We start from the raw sequence: 17,142 nt of genomic DNA, 5'->3' as shown, positions 1-17,142 counted from the left end.
GGTGGAGTTCAGCTTCCCAGCAGGGTAAAACCACAAGTGTAGCTACAGGAAAAGAATGAGATACGGAGTATGAATGATCAGTATTTATTAAGTACAATTAATATCAATCAAGGCATCTGATGGAAACTACTGTTACATTATTTACTTCTTATTTATTTATTTAATTCTCTTCAAAAATGAATTGAAAGCTTCTCTCTGGTCTGATATATTAGGAGAGGTCCCTCAGTTCTCTACTTCATATGTATGGTATGTCAATACAATGGAAATTTCACTCTGTGAAAACACGTGTGTGAAGTCAGCCTCAAAAGTTAAGTGGGAGGAGAATTTTGTCAGAAATTTCCATTACTCTGAATGAACTGAGGCTCTGAACAGCCATCCGTAACGTAGCACACCTTGTGTGCAGAAACTTGGATGCCTTGAGTGCCTTAAGTACCTGCAAGGCAAAAACTAGGTGAGGAATTGAGGGTCTTGGGATACTTCAATGCCGAATTTAGATGCTAAAAATGGCAGTTTGTTAAATGAAGCTTTTTGTAATTAGCTCAAAGTGCATATTCTTACCTTTGAACGTGTTTTTAACAGTTTCCATCAGTGTTCATTGTACTGTTATGTGCAACAGAAATACAAGATGGCTTCATTGGACACGTTTAGTTTTCTTTGCCAACCAACTCGGATAACATGACCTGACCGCCTGCATCCAGCTACCCCTCTGGCCACGCAAGACAGATGGATTTGGACTGGGGCTCTGCTGCAGGCTAGTGCATTTACCAGCTCTGCTAACACAAAATCTGCATGTTAATTTATATAACGTAGTATTATTGTAAAAAAACAACTTTTTTATCACATTAGAGTAATATTGTAAAAGAATATATTCCTTGTAACTAATAGAGTTTCATGATTTCTTTCATGTAAAGGTTTTTTAATTTGCCAGCTGAAGATATCAGTAGTGTAATAGGCACAGAAATGCTTCAATGACTATTCTGAAAACAAACATTCAAATGTCATGACTAGGTCTTGTTTTATTTAGGTTGTATCCAGATTCCCATTTAAAACTTCTCAGTTTAAGATTCCTATTCCTAACTTGTAACAAGAATATTTCCCGACACATGGCGTGCTTGGCTTTATCTTGGAGGGTAGGGAAATAGGCTTTAGCTGACGGAGTAGCTATTTCCTTGACAGTGAAATAAAAATGGCTTTCTGAAAACATTTGTTAAAATGGAGTAACAAAATGCTTAATAAGGTTCTTTAGGGAATCCTTCCTACACGGTAAATGATTTGGTAGCTGCGCTGATCACCATGGCAACATTTTCATTTGTCCTTCCGCATGTATGGTTTTAACTGGAACAGCAAGGGAGGGGAATATAGGGCACGCAGCGTTATTCTCAGAGGCTTTGTAAGAACTTGCATTTGTGGCTCATCATTAACATTCCCATGGAAAATAATAAAATTGCCACAGCTTATTACAGTGCTGCAAATAGCGTGCTTTTTGTTTCCAATTAGCATCTGAGGTCTTGAGATTGAAACATTTCACACTAGCTTTGAGCATCACTCATTTTAAGAGCTGTATTTGCAAAAATCCAGTGTTAACTCAGACGAGGTGACTGTGATGGGTTTGGACTTCAGGCTTTTCTCCAAAACTTTTCTTGAAGTAGTTGTGACCATATTGAACCTTTTATATTTTTAATATCTGGCTTCCTATGTTTGTGGTGTCTTTCATCAGCTCATAACTTAGTTTAAATTAAAAAAAAAATATATTTATTAAGATGTTCTCATGCTTCTGATGTTAAAAAAGAAAAAACATGGAGAACTGTAAATTGCATATTTATTATAGCAGATGTCTATAATGCACCTGAAGAAGTTAAACTGTATAAGCATAACACTGTGTTGGAAAACAGGACAGCTTTCTCCAGTGGCATTGTGCCTTATTTACTAGTTCCTCGTATGAATATATTCTATTGGCAAATTGCTAATTTGAATGAAAAAAAAAAAAGAAAAGAAAAAAAGGGACTTGGAAGATCAGCAGTTAAAATAATGTTACCATTTTTGGATTACACAGGAATATACGTTTTTATTTTAGAACACCATCAAAATATTGACTCTCTGAAGAAAAGGGCATCATTTTTTTATGTCAACTTGATCCACAAATCAACGTTTTAAAGAATGTCTTTTCCTCTAACCCTTCCAAACCATAAAATATCTTTGTCATTATTATATTTTTGCTGCTTTGACATTTGAGATGGTTTACATAATCTGCTATTGATATTTGAGTTTCATGCTCAATCATTTTACCTCAAACTCTACAGAGAAATATCTAAAAGTTCTTGAACATTTTTCTAAAAATAAATTCATATTATTTCATGAAGTACAACGTGTTTTCAAAAAAAGAAAAAAAAAGTCCCCTAAAATATGGCTTTGTCCAACAGTAGGATAGAAGGCAGAAGTAATATAGGCAGAAGCAATGAGTTTTTATTTTCATCAGACTCTCTGATTTGATTCCCAGCAACTTGAGTGAGAACAAGACCAGGCCTGTTACTCTCCTAGTTTTGTACTCATCTCTCTCTGAGTTTTATTTCATATGCCATTAGATTTGTCATTTTGTATTTCAGGCCCAGAAAACAATGCATGCTCGCTGTTAACGGTGAGAGTTGTTGCTGTCATCTCGTGGAATGAGAAACTTGGAACACAAGTCAGATTCAAGAACTTTTTGGCGTTTTGTTAGCAAGCCTTTCTTCATTTTATCTGCACGTTTGCTGCTCTGATGAAATAGGACTTCCCAAGGGAGGATTAATGGTAAATTATAATGTATCAATACCATCTGTGGGGCTGGCTGTTTTGCATTCCTTAGATTAACCTTCTTGGTTTATATTGAATTTAGAATGTCATCTTTTCAATACTGAAATTATTTCCTTCTCTATTATATATCAAATTCCTCTTCTTTCCTCCCTATAACATGTACTAAATTAGTAGCAGGCTGCTTGGCTACTGCTAACAGGTAGAATTTCTAAGGCTCTACAAAAATACGAAGGAAGAAGAACAAATGAAGGTAAATTTAAATTAAGCTATTCTAGGTCACAATACAGATTAAAATAAATACAGACTTTGCTGTCAGTGACACCAAGGTAAATGCAGGAGGTATTACCAACTGGTTAACTGGTTCAGAGGGGCATCATAACGAAGAATGTGTCAGGGACTAATGGTACAATGGCATTTTGTTGCAGCGACTTACAATATGATTAACCCTAGCTGAAGGAAAGAACACTTTAGGAACAATGGTCTGTAAAGGTGCATATAAAAGTCTGGAACATTAATGCAGCAATTCTTTATCCAGTTGAATTTCTTGTGTCAAAGGAGTAAGAAAAGATGCACTTTGGGAGGACAACATATAATTTTTCCTATCTCTTTGTTGTATAGAGATAAAAATCTGTATATTATCCTAGAAAATGCTGTGGTTATCTCTCACCTTTGGGGGTCGCATCAGAATCTGGATGTGCTTCTTCATGAAGACTAGAGAAAAGTTGGGTGAAGGGCTGGTTCCTAAGAAATAAAGGTTTCTTGTATTGAAAAGTAATAATAATTAGTTTAAGTCATTACATTGAGTATATAAATGTTATATGAAATGGTAAAGGCATCTGCATATTTAATCTTTAGAGAGAATTATATTTAAAATAAATATTGTGCATCTAATTTAATTTAACTTGATAGTATGATTATATTAAGCACATCCAAAAATACCAGAACTGGTATGGGAAGAAATTTTATGTCTGTTAGAGGAAGATGTGTGTATGGGTTTGTCAAGTGCATTTTTACCACTCACACTTGTGAACAAACAAAAGGAGCAGCTTTACCCTAAAATAGGCTATTTTCTTTCCCAGACTCCTTTTATGAAGCAGAAATTGCACAGGATCGTCTATTACTGCCACCTACTGATAAAGTGATAAACAGTCGGCTGAAATGGAAACAAATAACAAGCCTCAGCTTGAATGACCTTAAAAGTGGATTTTAAATTAATACATGTACTGTCAGAAACAGAAAGCAAGCCCTTCAGTTTTCATGGTCTGCATTCAGTAAGGTATCACCTGTACCCATATTACTTCTGAGATGTGGTTCAACCTCACAGTTCAGTTCCAGACTTCTCAGTTTAGGAAAAGATGGAAGTCATATAAACCATTTGGTTAAATAGGTCATAAAATAAACAATTAAAAACGTGTGGCAATCTTTGGGTGTACCAGTAGGAGTTGCTGTGTACTCCCTTCTTGTATTTATTTTTCCGATTTGAAATGTTACCCAGGTGTGTCTTCCTGAGTGTGGCCAGTTGTGCCACCACTTATATCTTTGTCACTTTTCTCCCTTTAGTAGGTGACATGACTGCAAACTGCAGTAAGTCCTGGCTCTAGGACTGAAGTGGACCCGCAGTACTGTGAGCTACTAATAAGTTATCCTGCTTTCCTTCTTCTTTGCAGAACTGTGGCTGATTGCTCTATTATTCATTCATGTTTAATCTTTGCTCCTGAGTACTGCTTTGGTTGTTGTTGCTTTGCTTTTATTTATTTATTCATTTAAGGGTGTGTGTTTTTTTTTTTTTCCAAGTTATTGGAGTCTAGGCCAAACACTTTCTCATATGCCACAGAGTAAGTATACAGACAGGATAGAACTTAGGCCACTGCTTACACTTAGAACAGCATTTCACTGAAAATGTACTAGGTATGGTGTAAAAATCTATTCATTACGTATCCTCTCGCTGTACCATACCCTGTTGTGTCTTTGAACTTTAGGCTGCATATGGCAGCCCTTTATTCTTTGTACAGCATGCTTTAAAGAGATGCAATATTGTTGTTTCTTTTTTTCAGTGAAAGAATGACCCAAACTTTTTGTTAAATTTATATTTATAGAAAAGAACCATTGTGACTTTTTAAAAACCTTTCAAATCACATTGACTTTAATGATCTTTACAGCATAACAGCAGCTCTCTGGCAAGTGTGGCTCACTTGACTTTTGGCTGTAAAATTGTTCTTAATATTCTTGTTGCACAGACTGCTCACTTCCATGGTTCTTGAACTGGTTCTTATCTGAGAGGTTTCCCTGGAGAGCACACCATAATCTTTTATCATATTCATCAGAACACAACACACAGATTTCCAATATATGTATCTGAAGTACTGATGTATGAATATGTTAGTCATATCCATAGAAGATCAAGAGAAAAAACTTCAGATGGTAAGATTCTTATGAAAAAAAAAAAATCCTAAATGAAAATTCTGAGAATATAAGGATTGTCATAGATAATAGCCTCTTTGAGGCATTTTCTTCTTTGTCAGACTGTACATAGAATCATAGAATCATAGAATATCCCAAGTTGGAAGGGACCCATAAGGATCATCAAGTCCAACAAAACCTGTATGTTTTGTTTTGGTATGTTTGCTTCAGGTTCTGGAAAATTGCGATAGAGATCAACTATGAAATATCTATTCAACAATAATCCAAAGGCTGTACAAATTATTATATTTCTTTACAGTTCTGCCCATACCAGCTAATAAAATACTTGCAACAAGATGTGAACACATTTATGGATATTTAAACAGATCTGAATAAACAGAAAAATACATTAAAAGATCATTAAAGTAGCTAAGTTATGCACTCATTTAAGAAATGTCAGTTAAATTTGCTTATGCATCTTCCATTTGCCTCTCTCATTTGTATGCACTACTATTACACATTTTCATTGCAGGAATTCCCACAAGGCACAGTATAGGCAATGCTCAGTTAATGAGCAGTTATTCAATGCTATTTTGGTGTCTTTATTCACTGTGTAGCCCCAGGCTTGATTTACTCACAAATTCTGCTTTCAGTGTAGAACTAGTCCTTGATGAGCTTCTCTGTGGTGCTCATGACTGATTGCTTCACAAAGCGTCTCCACAGTGTCCTGGAGGAATGAGAGGGTGGAACTATTTCTATCTTATAGTGGGAAGCTGAGGCAAGGGCCTCAACAGGAGGGGTGAAATTGTCAGTACCTGCCTCTTCAGAGTACTTAGCTCTTTCAACATATAAAACAATGTTCTCATTTGTTCAAGCTTCAGCTTGAATCCTCGACTCTACAAACTGGAGTGACTTTTGCAAGCTGAGTGCCCAGAAATTGAGTGAATAAAGCAACGTTCAATGTTTAGTTTTGTGATTTTTATGCCATGACACAGAAGCAATGATGAATCTAATTCTCCTGAGAAGCAATGAAGATACTTTAGCCTTGTAACACTATTTCTTTCATGGTCCCACCTCATTTACCTCACATCTTCTGCAACAAATGCCAATTTTCCAGCAGAGTATATCTATTCTATAGCACTGTAAGAATCACAAGGTGAAAAGAGCACCCAATCATGTAATTTTTATTTTATTTTATTTTATTTTATTTTATTTTATTTTATTTTATTATTTTTATTTTATTTTATTATTTTTATTTTATTTTCTTATTGAAATATAGCCTGCATATTATCAGTTCAACGATAGATAATAAAATGATTAATAGCATGTGGCCCATCTGCCTTTTAATCCCCCAAACAGCTTACCTCTTTACCAGCCGTGTGATTTAAAAGTGTATTTGCTGTCATAAGTTTCAGCAAGACTTCCTGAAACCTTACTCTCTTTTATATCCATATACTCAAGCCTTTGTACCACTTGTTAAAAATAGCTGCTTGTTAGCTACACATGAAGTAACTGACCCCACCAGCTGGCTGTTGCCTGATTATTGGATATTTCAGGCTGTTCCAAATTTCTGCAAGACATTCCTGTTTGCTCTCTGAGATGTGCCTGTCAATATTTAACTGCTATCATATAGGCAGTTTTGAGTCCATTTCTATTTTTGATTGTCATGATCATGACAAGGAGTCAACTAAGAATGCGAAAATTATCATTGCTGTATTGATAAGTTTGGAGAACTGTGATGTCCTGTGAGACAATTTTGTATGGTAGTTATGAATTCTTGTGCAGGTTAGGCTGGGCCCGATAAACAAAATCAAACTGACCAGCCTCTTTCCAAAAGATGACAAGGATATTCTAATTTATCCCTCTCTATAATAACGCATGGTGACTTGGTCATCCGCTAGGATGCTCATGAGACTACTTTGTGAGAGGAAATGAAATGTAAAGCTGCACCTTTCCATAAAGTAAAGTGAGATGAGGGTAGCTGGAACATCTTTGTATATAATGTGAGAGCTGTTTTGGTTGCCAGGTTCTTGCAATGCCAGTGAAAGGAAGACCCTACAGAATATTCTTGGACCTCGGAAAAGTCGGTCTAAACTGTGGCTCCTGCCACAAATCAGATCCATTTGCCAAAATGGTTAAAAGTTCTGCATAGAAAACATCAGGAAAGAAGAGCAAGTTACAACACTGTTCTGCTGACATAAATCAGCAAAGCTTAAAGGGACTGCTATAAATGGACACAAGGATGCTAACCACTAAAAAAGGGGGCAAGCAAAATAATAGACAAATAATTTCATAGGAAACGAGTACTTTTTTTTTTTTTTTGATGTTCTTAGGTAACATCCTTAATTTTTTAGAAATTAAATTATTTTAGCTGAAACTTACCAAACACTTCACTGTGAAACAGGTCATTGTCACCCCAACCTTCAACCCAAACAGCTACAGTGTGGAATAGCTTCAAGAAAGTTCATTCTTCAATTGGGAATCACTGGGCAGCCTTAATTAAGAAAACAACAAAACAAAAACAGTGCAACTCATGACACCTCACACTGCTCAAGTTCTGGTGATTCTTACAGATTCTAACTACAGGCTACTTTACTACCAACCGGCATGAAGGGATTGCAAGATTTGGTTCTATTACAACCAGGCCCTGAAGCATTTCGCCACCACTATGGAAAGAGTCTGGTCAATATGGTTTCTGTAAAGGAAATCCTGACTTTTTTTACCTTTTTAGCTCTTTGAATCTCTTAATAAAGGAGCACAGAGAGTAGAATCAGTAGTCAGAAACGTATCTGGATTTTTTTTAAGTGTCTAATAAGTCTCCCTTAGGAGACTATTAAGGAAAATAGCCCTGGGCAAAACCCTGTTAGATTCTTGCTTCTATCCAGTGTACAAATAAGTACAGGCCTGATACCACATCGGTTGCACACTGTGTGCTGTCCAAAGCTTTCTAATCATGTCGCTTTTCATACCTGTCCATCATGGTACTTAGAGTTGCCTGGTCACATACTGTTGACTTTTCTTTGCTGCTGCTAATTATATGAGCTGGCAGGCCCTGCAGAAAGACAGCCTGCTTTCCAGAGCTCAGTTGTCACAGGAGTTCCTTTGTCTGTCCTCAGGAGACCCCAAAGATACTGACTGCATTAATAGCACAAGCTGAGGAGTCTAAGGACTTGCCTGCATCTGTACTTTATCCTGATCAGAAAGTGAAAGGGGAGGCAGGGAAACATCTCTTCCATCTGGGAAAATAAGCAAAATCTGTTTATTTTAGAGATCCTAAGGAAGGAAAGAAAAAGATTTATAATTCCTCAATACACACGGTGAATCTGCTTAGGTTAGGAGAATTATTGCCTGCTCAGGGCAATAATTAGGACCACAATCATTAAAAAACTGAATGCTACAGACTGGCTAACTCTGCTACATAACTTTGGCTCCAGTATTCATGAAAGAAATTTCTGTCTCCACTCTCCAGCTCTTGTGCCCAACACGTTATGCCTTTGTGTGCCAGAGGGACAACCTGAGTCTGTAACATTAGAAGAGTAAGTCTGCCCAGAAGGCACAGAATGAAAGTGGTATATTTTTGAGTAAATGACACATTGTTGGTATATTCTTGTATATAAAGCAAGGTATTAAGGAATTGAGTCCTCTGTTTTGTCTGCAGGTAAGTATCACTCCTGGACAGGTTTATAAATTAGCTCCACATCAGTTCGCCTGGTCTGGAGTGAACTGATGTGAGGGCACCTAACATTAAGTACAAGGAAAACAGGCAAAGGTATAGGAGTATTAGCAGTTGCACCAGTTTTTATTTCTGCAGCTGACCCTGCTGAAAGGCAAGTGAAGTGTAAATAGTGATTAATACCAAATGGCATATTTGTGTAATATACTTTTCCTAGTACTATTATTTCCTGACAAATATACACTCAAATGCATATTAAACACGCTCATGTATGCAAACAAAATAAAGCTGATGTATTTCCAACACCTTTTATTATTTTTTTTTCAGTTTAAACCCAATGTATGTTGGTTGAAGTCATTGATTTTCCTTCCAATATCTCACTCCAGCTGAAGAATGAATTTTAATTAAGCTGTGCAAAAGGACTTTAAGCATTTTCCAATCATTTCCACAGCTTGAGGATTTTCAAAAACAGAATTAGTCTTCTTTTCCTAAAAACTCAATCCTTTCTTTTAATTATACTTCATACAGTTCTATTACTAGATTATGTGTTTCTGACAGAATACCATCAGCAAGCGTTAATTTAAGCCTTTCAGCTGTTACACAATAACTTCCAGTTTATGCTTTAACTTCTGAGAAGCTTATTTATCCACATCACTTTTTCAGGTAGATTCACTCTGCACAAGGACAAGGAAGCATTTGTCTTTGCTATTTGTGTTCAAAAGGGCCAGAGAGACAAATACTTTCTTAAAGCGCCAATAAACTCGTGTTCTCCTTCACCTCATATTATCGAAATCTATTTAACCAGAGTGATGTTGTGCAGATGGTTACCCTCTTGGCTGTTCAGTCCAGCTACCCAACTTCAGAAAGTGGTGGTTGAAGGTAAGAGGCAAGACTGATCTTGGACTGTTAACATCTCCTAACACGCTTTCTCAGGAATATGAATGTTACTATCACTTCTTGGCCATCGTCCTGTTGCAGTAATGACACCTTGATTGTCTAAAATCTCCCAGGAGACTTTAGCCAACTAACATATTCCTTGCTGGAATAAAATATTCCACTCAGAAGCGCAACTGTGCTTGAGTGCTGTAATGTCGATGCAGTTCTTCGCCAAAGTGAAGCACTCTCTTGCCGTTATTGGATTATTAAAGGATTGTTCTGGAAAGCTATTTTGTTATTACGGCATAACTTCTTGAGAGGGACATGCTGCAGATAACTGTGTCGCACAAACAAAAAATAACCGGGAAGGTTGTTTTCCTAGTTTTTCTGAGCTATGCTGGGTGCAGGAATGAAAATCATGAAGAGCTTTAAGCCTCTGCTGAGCCTCTTATGGTCCAAGCACAGCCAGAAGTCATTTTCAGAGCTGTGACCGTCCTGCAGGACCTCGAGGCTGCTTGGCCATGCAATCAACAGCATGGCAGGACCAAGCTGCCACCAAGGGATGACCAGATGCTGAGCTAAAACGGAGTCAATCACTCTGGGAGCTTGGTACATCTGCAGTGACCATCCCCACACTCTCTCCTCCCCAGAAGCAGAGGGTGTCCACGCTGGGATGGCCGCGGGGGCCGGCAGGGGAGCGTGAGGGTGCCCAGCGGACGGTGACAGGACGGGATCAGCCTGGAAAGGTCCAAGCACCCTCAGACTGCCCCTCCTCGGCGGCGTTACACAACTATCTCGCATCGCCGCTCGTTTTGCGTCCCGGTGCCGCACTCGGAGCCGCAGCGAGGAGCGGGGCGCTGACGGGACCTCCCCCGGCGCCTCCCCGGCGGAGCGGCCCCGCCGTGCGCGGCGGCCCCGGCCCCGCTCCCCTCAGCCTCCCGGGGCCGCCCCGCGGCATTGTGGGGGCTGTAGGCGGCCGCCGCCGCCGCCCGCGCCGCCGCCGCCCGCTGGGGCCGGGCGGGACTGCAGCTCCCGGCGGCCGCGGGGCAGCGCCGCCCGGCCCGGCCCGGCCCGGCCCTGCCCGGCCGAGTAGGGAGGAGCCGCGCTCGGCCGAGCCTGCCCGGAGCCCCGGCGGCGCCGGGAGAGGCCGGCGCGGAGGGGAAGGGGCCGGCGGCGGAGGAGGAGGCGGCGGCGGCGGCGGCGGCGGCCAATGCGAAACTGGCTGGTGCTGCTGTGCCCCTGTGCGGTCGGGGTCGCGCTGCACCTCTGGCTGCTGCTCGGCTGCCCCGGCGGCCCCGGGAGGCAGGCGGCAGGTAGGGAAGGGGCGGCGAGGGGACGGGGCAGCGGCCGGTTAACGGGCTCCGCGGGGGGGGGGGGAGGGGGGGAGGCAGCGAGCGGGGCGCCCAGGGGCTGAAATTGGGCTGCTCTCAAAGGGGGAGCGGCGGGGGGGACCCCAGCCCCACGGCGGGCGCGGTCCGACCCCAGCGGGACCAGAGCCCCGAGGGCCGGGGCTGGGCGCTGTGTGGCGCGGCTGCTGGGCTTCAGGCCGCGAATCCGCGCAAGTGTTGGAAACGAGCTGGGAGAGAAACTTTGGTCAGACACCCGGGGATGCCGTCTGGGAACACCGAGATGCTCTTTTTACAGGGTGTCTGGAACCCGATGGGGGAATATTGGGTTCTCTCTTTTTTTTCTTTTTTTTTTTCTTTTTTTTGAGATCTGCTTAGGGCTCTGTGCAGGGACCCGGTAGCCTGTTCAGTAACAAAGCCACGCACCAGGGCCCCTTCTGCTCCCTGCACAGAGTCAGCTGCGAGCAAGCAGGAGCCTGTCAGCTGGTTTCCAGTGGTGATCAGCAAAGGAGCAAGGCCGGGGGATTTGGGGAGCCCAAGGGCTGCGGGGCTGCGCAGGTGTCGCTCTGTGTTGTGGCCATCTAGCAGATGAGTGGCGTGGCACTCGGATCATAAGAGCCGGAGTTGTTCTGAGACCCGAGCGAGTGCCTTTGGATTGTGTGAATTGCCCTCTTGTCCTTCCTCCGTGGTGCCGCCTTTGTAACTTCGGTGCGTTGGTCTGGGGTTGGAATTGGCAACACCGAGTCTCACGATGACATTTTCTGCTGAGATTTATAAGAAAATCCAGAAGTTTCTCAGTTGGGGAAGGAGGGAAGAAGCTTTACTCCTCAGGGATTCACTGTTACCTGCACTTGTTATTGGAGTTTTTGCTTGTTACACTGAAACTATGTTGCACTCAATAATGACAACTAGATTATTATTTTTTTTTAAAGTACATTTTTAATAGAGTAAAAGTAAGCGTACATTTTGGTTGTGCAAGGGTTATTGAGTTGTAGCCTACTGAGCAACGTATTGACACCAAGGAGAGAAAAACTGATGCTTTGTATAAAAATAGAACTTCCATCATCCATAGGAAAATGCTCAAGATGATACGTGAGCTGTCTCTCCATAGACTCGATCTTCGCATTATAATTTAAGGAAGAGTCTGCCCAGAGTCCTCACAAAATACTGCGAAGTGTACAAGCTGCAGGTATGGCTGCCTTGGCAGAGGAAAGGAGGATGAGCTAAGGGACCTCTTTTATCTCTGATGTCTTCTGTACTCTATTTTTTATTATTCAGAGTGTTTTAGGAACATTAATAAATTAGTATACAAGAGTGAGATGTCCCTATTTATTAAAATACTTCTTGAATTTGAGACTATTTAAGAAGATTGGGAATTACCTGATAAAGCCAGGCATGTTTCATTATTGACTTTCTTGATCTTTCTTTTTCTTTTTTCCTACTGCAGTTGTTCTTTATTACATACTGCCTGCAGTCACTGGTATGAATAAGAATTCAATTTGATCACAGGACAGTGTTTCACAGTAGCTGTGGCATAAAAATGCATTATTTGTGTACACCTCGTATGTCATTTGCCTGTGTCTCAACAGTTGCAAAAACAGCTACCAGCATAGGTCAAAAGCAATAGTACATCTTTTTTTTTTTTTTTTTTAAGAAGTATAATTCCACTCTCAATAATTATTGCACACATGCACAGAATGGAAATTGCTATTAAGAAGCTGACAACCCGTTTAATGATTATTTACCTCGACACGTTCAACTTATTAACACAAGATTGGAATAGACATCAAAATTGTCAATTCAGCTCACCCTTTCTAATAAGCAACTCTCGATCTTTGCCTTAAAATGGCAGCTAGGCAGCCTATATTTATTTAGTGAAGTGTCAAAGTTGCTTTTTATTTGTTCACTCGGATTCTAGTGTTCTTTGGAAGGGGCTGTTCCAGAAGCTTATGGTCCTACTTAGAAATGTTTCCTCATTTCTGGCCTAAACTTGCTTGTAATTGGTTTATGCCCTTCTGTGCTTAAGCCTTTCAGCTGCAAGGGTCTTTCTCCTCCTTTAACTACACGTCTATCATGCAACCACGGAGAGCAAAGGTATCTGTTTTAAGTCTTTGTTTTCCTAAGCTGGACAAGCCAGGTACTTACAATTTCTACTGGTAAAATAGGCTTTCTGTTTCTAGTCGTCGTAGCAGTGAATTCTTGTTGTTTACATCTAAAGTCATCTGATCTATAGAAAATAATTTGTATTCCAGTCTCTGCTCATTCCTTCTACTGCTTCTCCTCCTCCTGGAAGTGACTCCTTTAATAAAACCCTTTTCCTGACTGCCCCATCTGAAAGGCCTGTGGTCTGCCTGCATGCTTTGGCCCTTGGAGTCATCCATCTATCTCTCCCTGTGTGGTGTTCAGACTTCCTCTGTGTTCATGATGACTTTCACCTTGGTGTCACAGAAGACAGTATACTTCGTGTACGCCGTGCTCATTAACTGGGAAAATAAATAGGATCGGTTCTGAGACCAAAGGCACTGACCGTTGCCTTGGTGTCCTGACTTCAGTGGCTCTTTGCTCTCTTTTTATTTATCAGTTAATGGGACTGTAATTCACACTTCTGAGCAAGACTTGTGCAAGAACATGCTTTTAGGTTTAATTGAAGTCTAACTGGTTACAAACAGGTGCTATCCAAAGGAAGTTTGTGGGTAGGAAGCTTTAGTTAATTTTTGTAAAAATCTTAGATAAAAGCTAATTATAAAATGACCTCAGAAACTTGAGAAAGAACAGACAGACCTGCTTTTCGCACTCCATGTGGATTTATTGCTTCATTGCTAATTGTAGGTTTTAATTGATGGTGTGAGTCGTACTGAGTAGGAAATTATGAATTGTAGGGCTTCAGTTAGTGTACCTAATCAAAAGCCCCACACACTCAATATAATGTGCTACTTCTCTGCTGAGGGTAATGCCCTTTCAAACATAATTCCTGTTATATTTCTGAGGGTGTGCGGCAGCTAAAACTTGACCGTTTTGGTTATGTTAAGAGTCAGTCTGAATAATTATGGAACAGATTAAGAAACGCCATTTTCTAGAAACTGCTTGTGTGCCATCTGTTGTCCTGTGGTTCAGCACGTACTTTCTCCAGCACTGGCCTAATGGAACCGCATACAGGGTTGGTCAGGCTGGCATTTAGTGATTTACCTTGCAGAATTAGGGCTGTGTCCTGCATGGACTAACCTGCGTACGTGAGAGAGGAGGGAGAGCTTAACCTGCTTTTGGCTTTTCAGTACTAAGACAACAAAATGTAGAAACAACCCCTGAGGCTATGAATAATACTTTGCTCCACAAGGAGAATTTCTGCCAAAAAGTGATACTTTCTTAAGGTGTTCTTGAGATCTGTTATGACCCTGTCTGCCAATATACAGTTTGTACATTGCTTGGTCGTTAAGGTATTTCATCTTTTGTAGGCATGCTAAGACTAATTAGTGTGATGGCCTTGGAAACTGAAACCTGCTGGCAACACGTCACGTTTGGCAGTGGCAGTAGCTGTGCAGTTCTGCCTAAAATGCAAGTTGTTCCCCAGCCTTGATCTATAAGATCTTAACTAGAATGTTGTTCTGCAGGGATGGACCATCCCAAACAGAAGCAAGTCCCTCACCTTTGATGGGCCTGAAATAGTTGACAAAAATCCAGTATTTGGCAACTGACTTGGGATTTTTTTCAACTTGCAGTTATTCTGCCTGATGCATTGCAAACTACTGATGAACAACATTGGAGCTGTATTTTTTAATGCATTTTGGCATTGAAGCAAAGGCCAAAGAGTCCAGGTTCTGCCTGCCAGAGCTGGGCAGCGAGGCTTGTGACTGAAGGAAGGTCTTTACCCGTTCTTTTCTAAATTGCACACTGACTAGAACAACCAGAAGGGGGCAAGCAGCTTTCTCTGGGAGCAGGCTTTTGTTCCATGTCACCAAAGGTTGCTAATTTACTTTTCAAAGATAAAGGTGCTGTGCTTCCAGAAGATGCACATCGGTTTAGGTGTTGCGAAAAGGATTTGCTTTGTTCCTTTTGCATCTACACTTCTGATGCTTGGCACATTGTTCCCAGATTTGTCTGGAAGTGTGCAAGTGCTATATCATTAATGTTGTTTAGAGCACCATCATCCAGCCAGTATTACTACTGCTGCTTTGCAACTTTGAAGGACCCCGCTGTTCTATTTCCTTAAGGGAATGCTGTTGATGTAAAAAAAAAAATAAAAAAAATCTTCTGCCTACAGAGGTTTTCTGTAAAGCTTGCTTAAAAGCTTGTCTAAAGGCTTGTCTGTGTCAAAGAGCACTGTGCTCCTGCAGCAACCGGGGTGCACATCTTGTTGATTTTTAGCTGTGGTATAAAGTAGGTCCTGCAGTGAGGTCATGTAGCTCTGCTTGCACAGGAACCTGTAATGCAGATGAGCTATTGCAGATTACTTCAAGTGAAGAAGATTAGAGTTGGGGGGAGAGCTGCTTTTGCTCTTTGGTTTGTTCTTTTTCTGCATGTGTCAGCACTCTGTGAATACAAACCTTCTTTATATTCAGTTAATTCCTTCCTCCGTGTTTGTTTGGACCTTTTACAAAGCAGCACAGAAGAGAAAGGCATTTAAAAACAGGGATATGGTTGCAAAGTTATATGAATAGGCAGAGATAACACCTGGAATATGTGGGTTTGTTGTGTTGGGACCTTTTTAGTCTTATTTTGTGAAGTGGCTTAGTTTAGAATATTCTTAATAACTTCTGACTGCCCTACTTAATTCCATTAATTGTTTTTTTTTAAAAGAGAATAGCTGCATGTTTAGCAGAAGATACAAAGCCCAGCTTTTCGTGGAGCTCTCTTACTCTAGCAGTTGCTGCTGGAGGTTTTCTGGTGCCTGATAGTACAAGGAAGCCTACACTGCCGTGTCTTTCAGTGCAAGCACCAACAAGGAGTCCCTTTGCTATCCAGTCTGGTTCCATGAAACACGTAGGAACTGAAACACTTTGGGGCCTGTGCTATTTGTCAGACTTGACTGAAAACACCTGGCAGATTTAGTAGTTGTTAGGGGACTCATCAATGGAGATACGTGCAGCAAGATCACATTTACTTTGTTTATTGACAAAATCAAGCTAAATGATCTCTCAATCTTTTCATCTCCTTCTAATGGCAGTAAATATAATTAACAGCTTGACTTGACATTTTACTTGAGAGTCAGTCTCACAGGAAGGAGAGATGCATGCTAATATTTGTAGTTTGGGATTTTGAAAAACTTCTGGAGCCTTTGACAGCGGTTGAGGTGGTTAAAATCTGGCTAGGGCCAGCGGACTGCCTGTCAGGAGGGATCTGTTACCATGGTCAGCTCCGCAGGAGACACACTTCTGTGTCTTTAGTCTTGTCCTCCAAGGGCACAGCTTTGTGCTCTCTGTATGCATTTATTTACCCCTTCCTGTGTTTCTCCCTGACTTTAATTAGTTGGTAGTTCTTTGTCAGGCTTGACAGACAGGTGGAGGTCCCAAAGACGCATTTTCCCCTGGTTTCGTGAAAATTATTGACTGAAAATCCTGTGAAAGCTTATGGTAGGTCATGCTGAGATGAACAACTGCACTAATAGAAATACATGTATGGTCAGACATCAGGGAATTGTATGGGAGCGTGTCCTTACAAATACCCCAGCCTAAGAAAAGCTTCAGTAAGAGCTGATTAACCATGTGATACAAGACTGGCAGATGGGACTTCTGTCAGTTCTGGTGCTGACAGAAATACTCATTATGGTTGCTGTGCAGAATTAAATCATAGGAGCAGAGAATATCCCAAGCTGGAAGGGACCCAGAAGGGTCATAGAGTCCAACTCCTGGGTTCCCAAAGGACCACCCAAAAGTCAGATGGCTGAGAGCATTGTCCAACCTCCTTGAACTCTGTCAGGCTCGGTGCTGTGACCGCTGCCCTGGGGAGCCTGTCCCAGTGCCTGACCACCCTCTGGGTGCAGAACCTTTCCCTAACACCCAGCCTGACCCTCCCCTGTCCCAGCCCCATGCCGTTCCCTCGGGTCCTGTCGCTGTCCCCAGA

General features: G+C 41.2%; 1 protein-coding gene across 2 annotated transcripts in view; it reads left to right on the top strand.

Moving 5' to 3' along the window:
* Positions 1 to 10,822: 10,822 nt before the first annotated feature.
* Positions 10,823 to 17,142, top strand: part of B3GALNT2 (beta-1,3-N-acetylgalactosaminyltransferase 2) — a 32,103-nt gene continuing 25,783 nt past the window's right edge. For both annotated transcript variants that reach the window (XM_040551745.1, XM_040551744.1), the window contains exon 1: positions 10,823 to 11,052. In XM_040551745.1, the coding sequence (XP_040407679.1) occupies positions 10,950 to 11,052 (103 nt within the window). In that variant the 5' untranslated portion in view covers positions 10,823 to 10,949. The remainder of the gene's footprint in view (positions 11,053 to 17,142) is intronic.

The sequence above is a fragment of the Cygnus olor genome, chromosome 3, assembly GCF_009769625.2.
Source record: "Cygnus olor isolate bCygOlo1 chromosome 3, bCygOlo1.pri.v2, whole genome shotgun sequence".
Classification (NCBI taxonomy): Eukaryota; Metazoa; Chordata; class Aves; order Anseriformes; family Anatidae; genus Cygnus; species Cygnus olor.
This window is presented reverse-complemented; position numbering and strand designations above follow the sequence as displayed.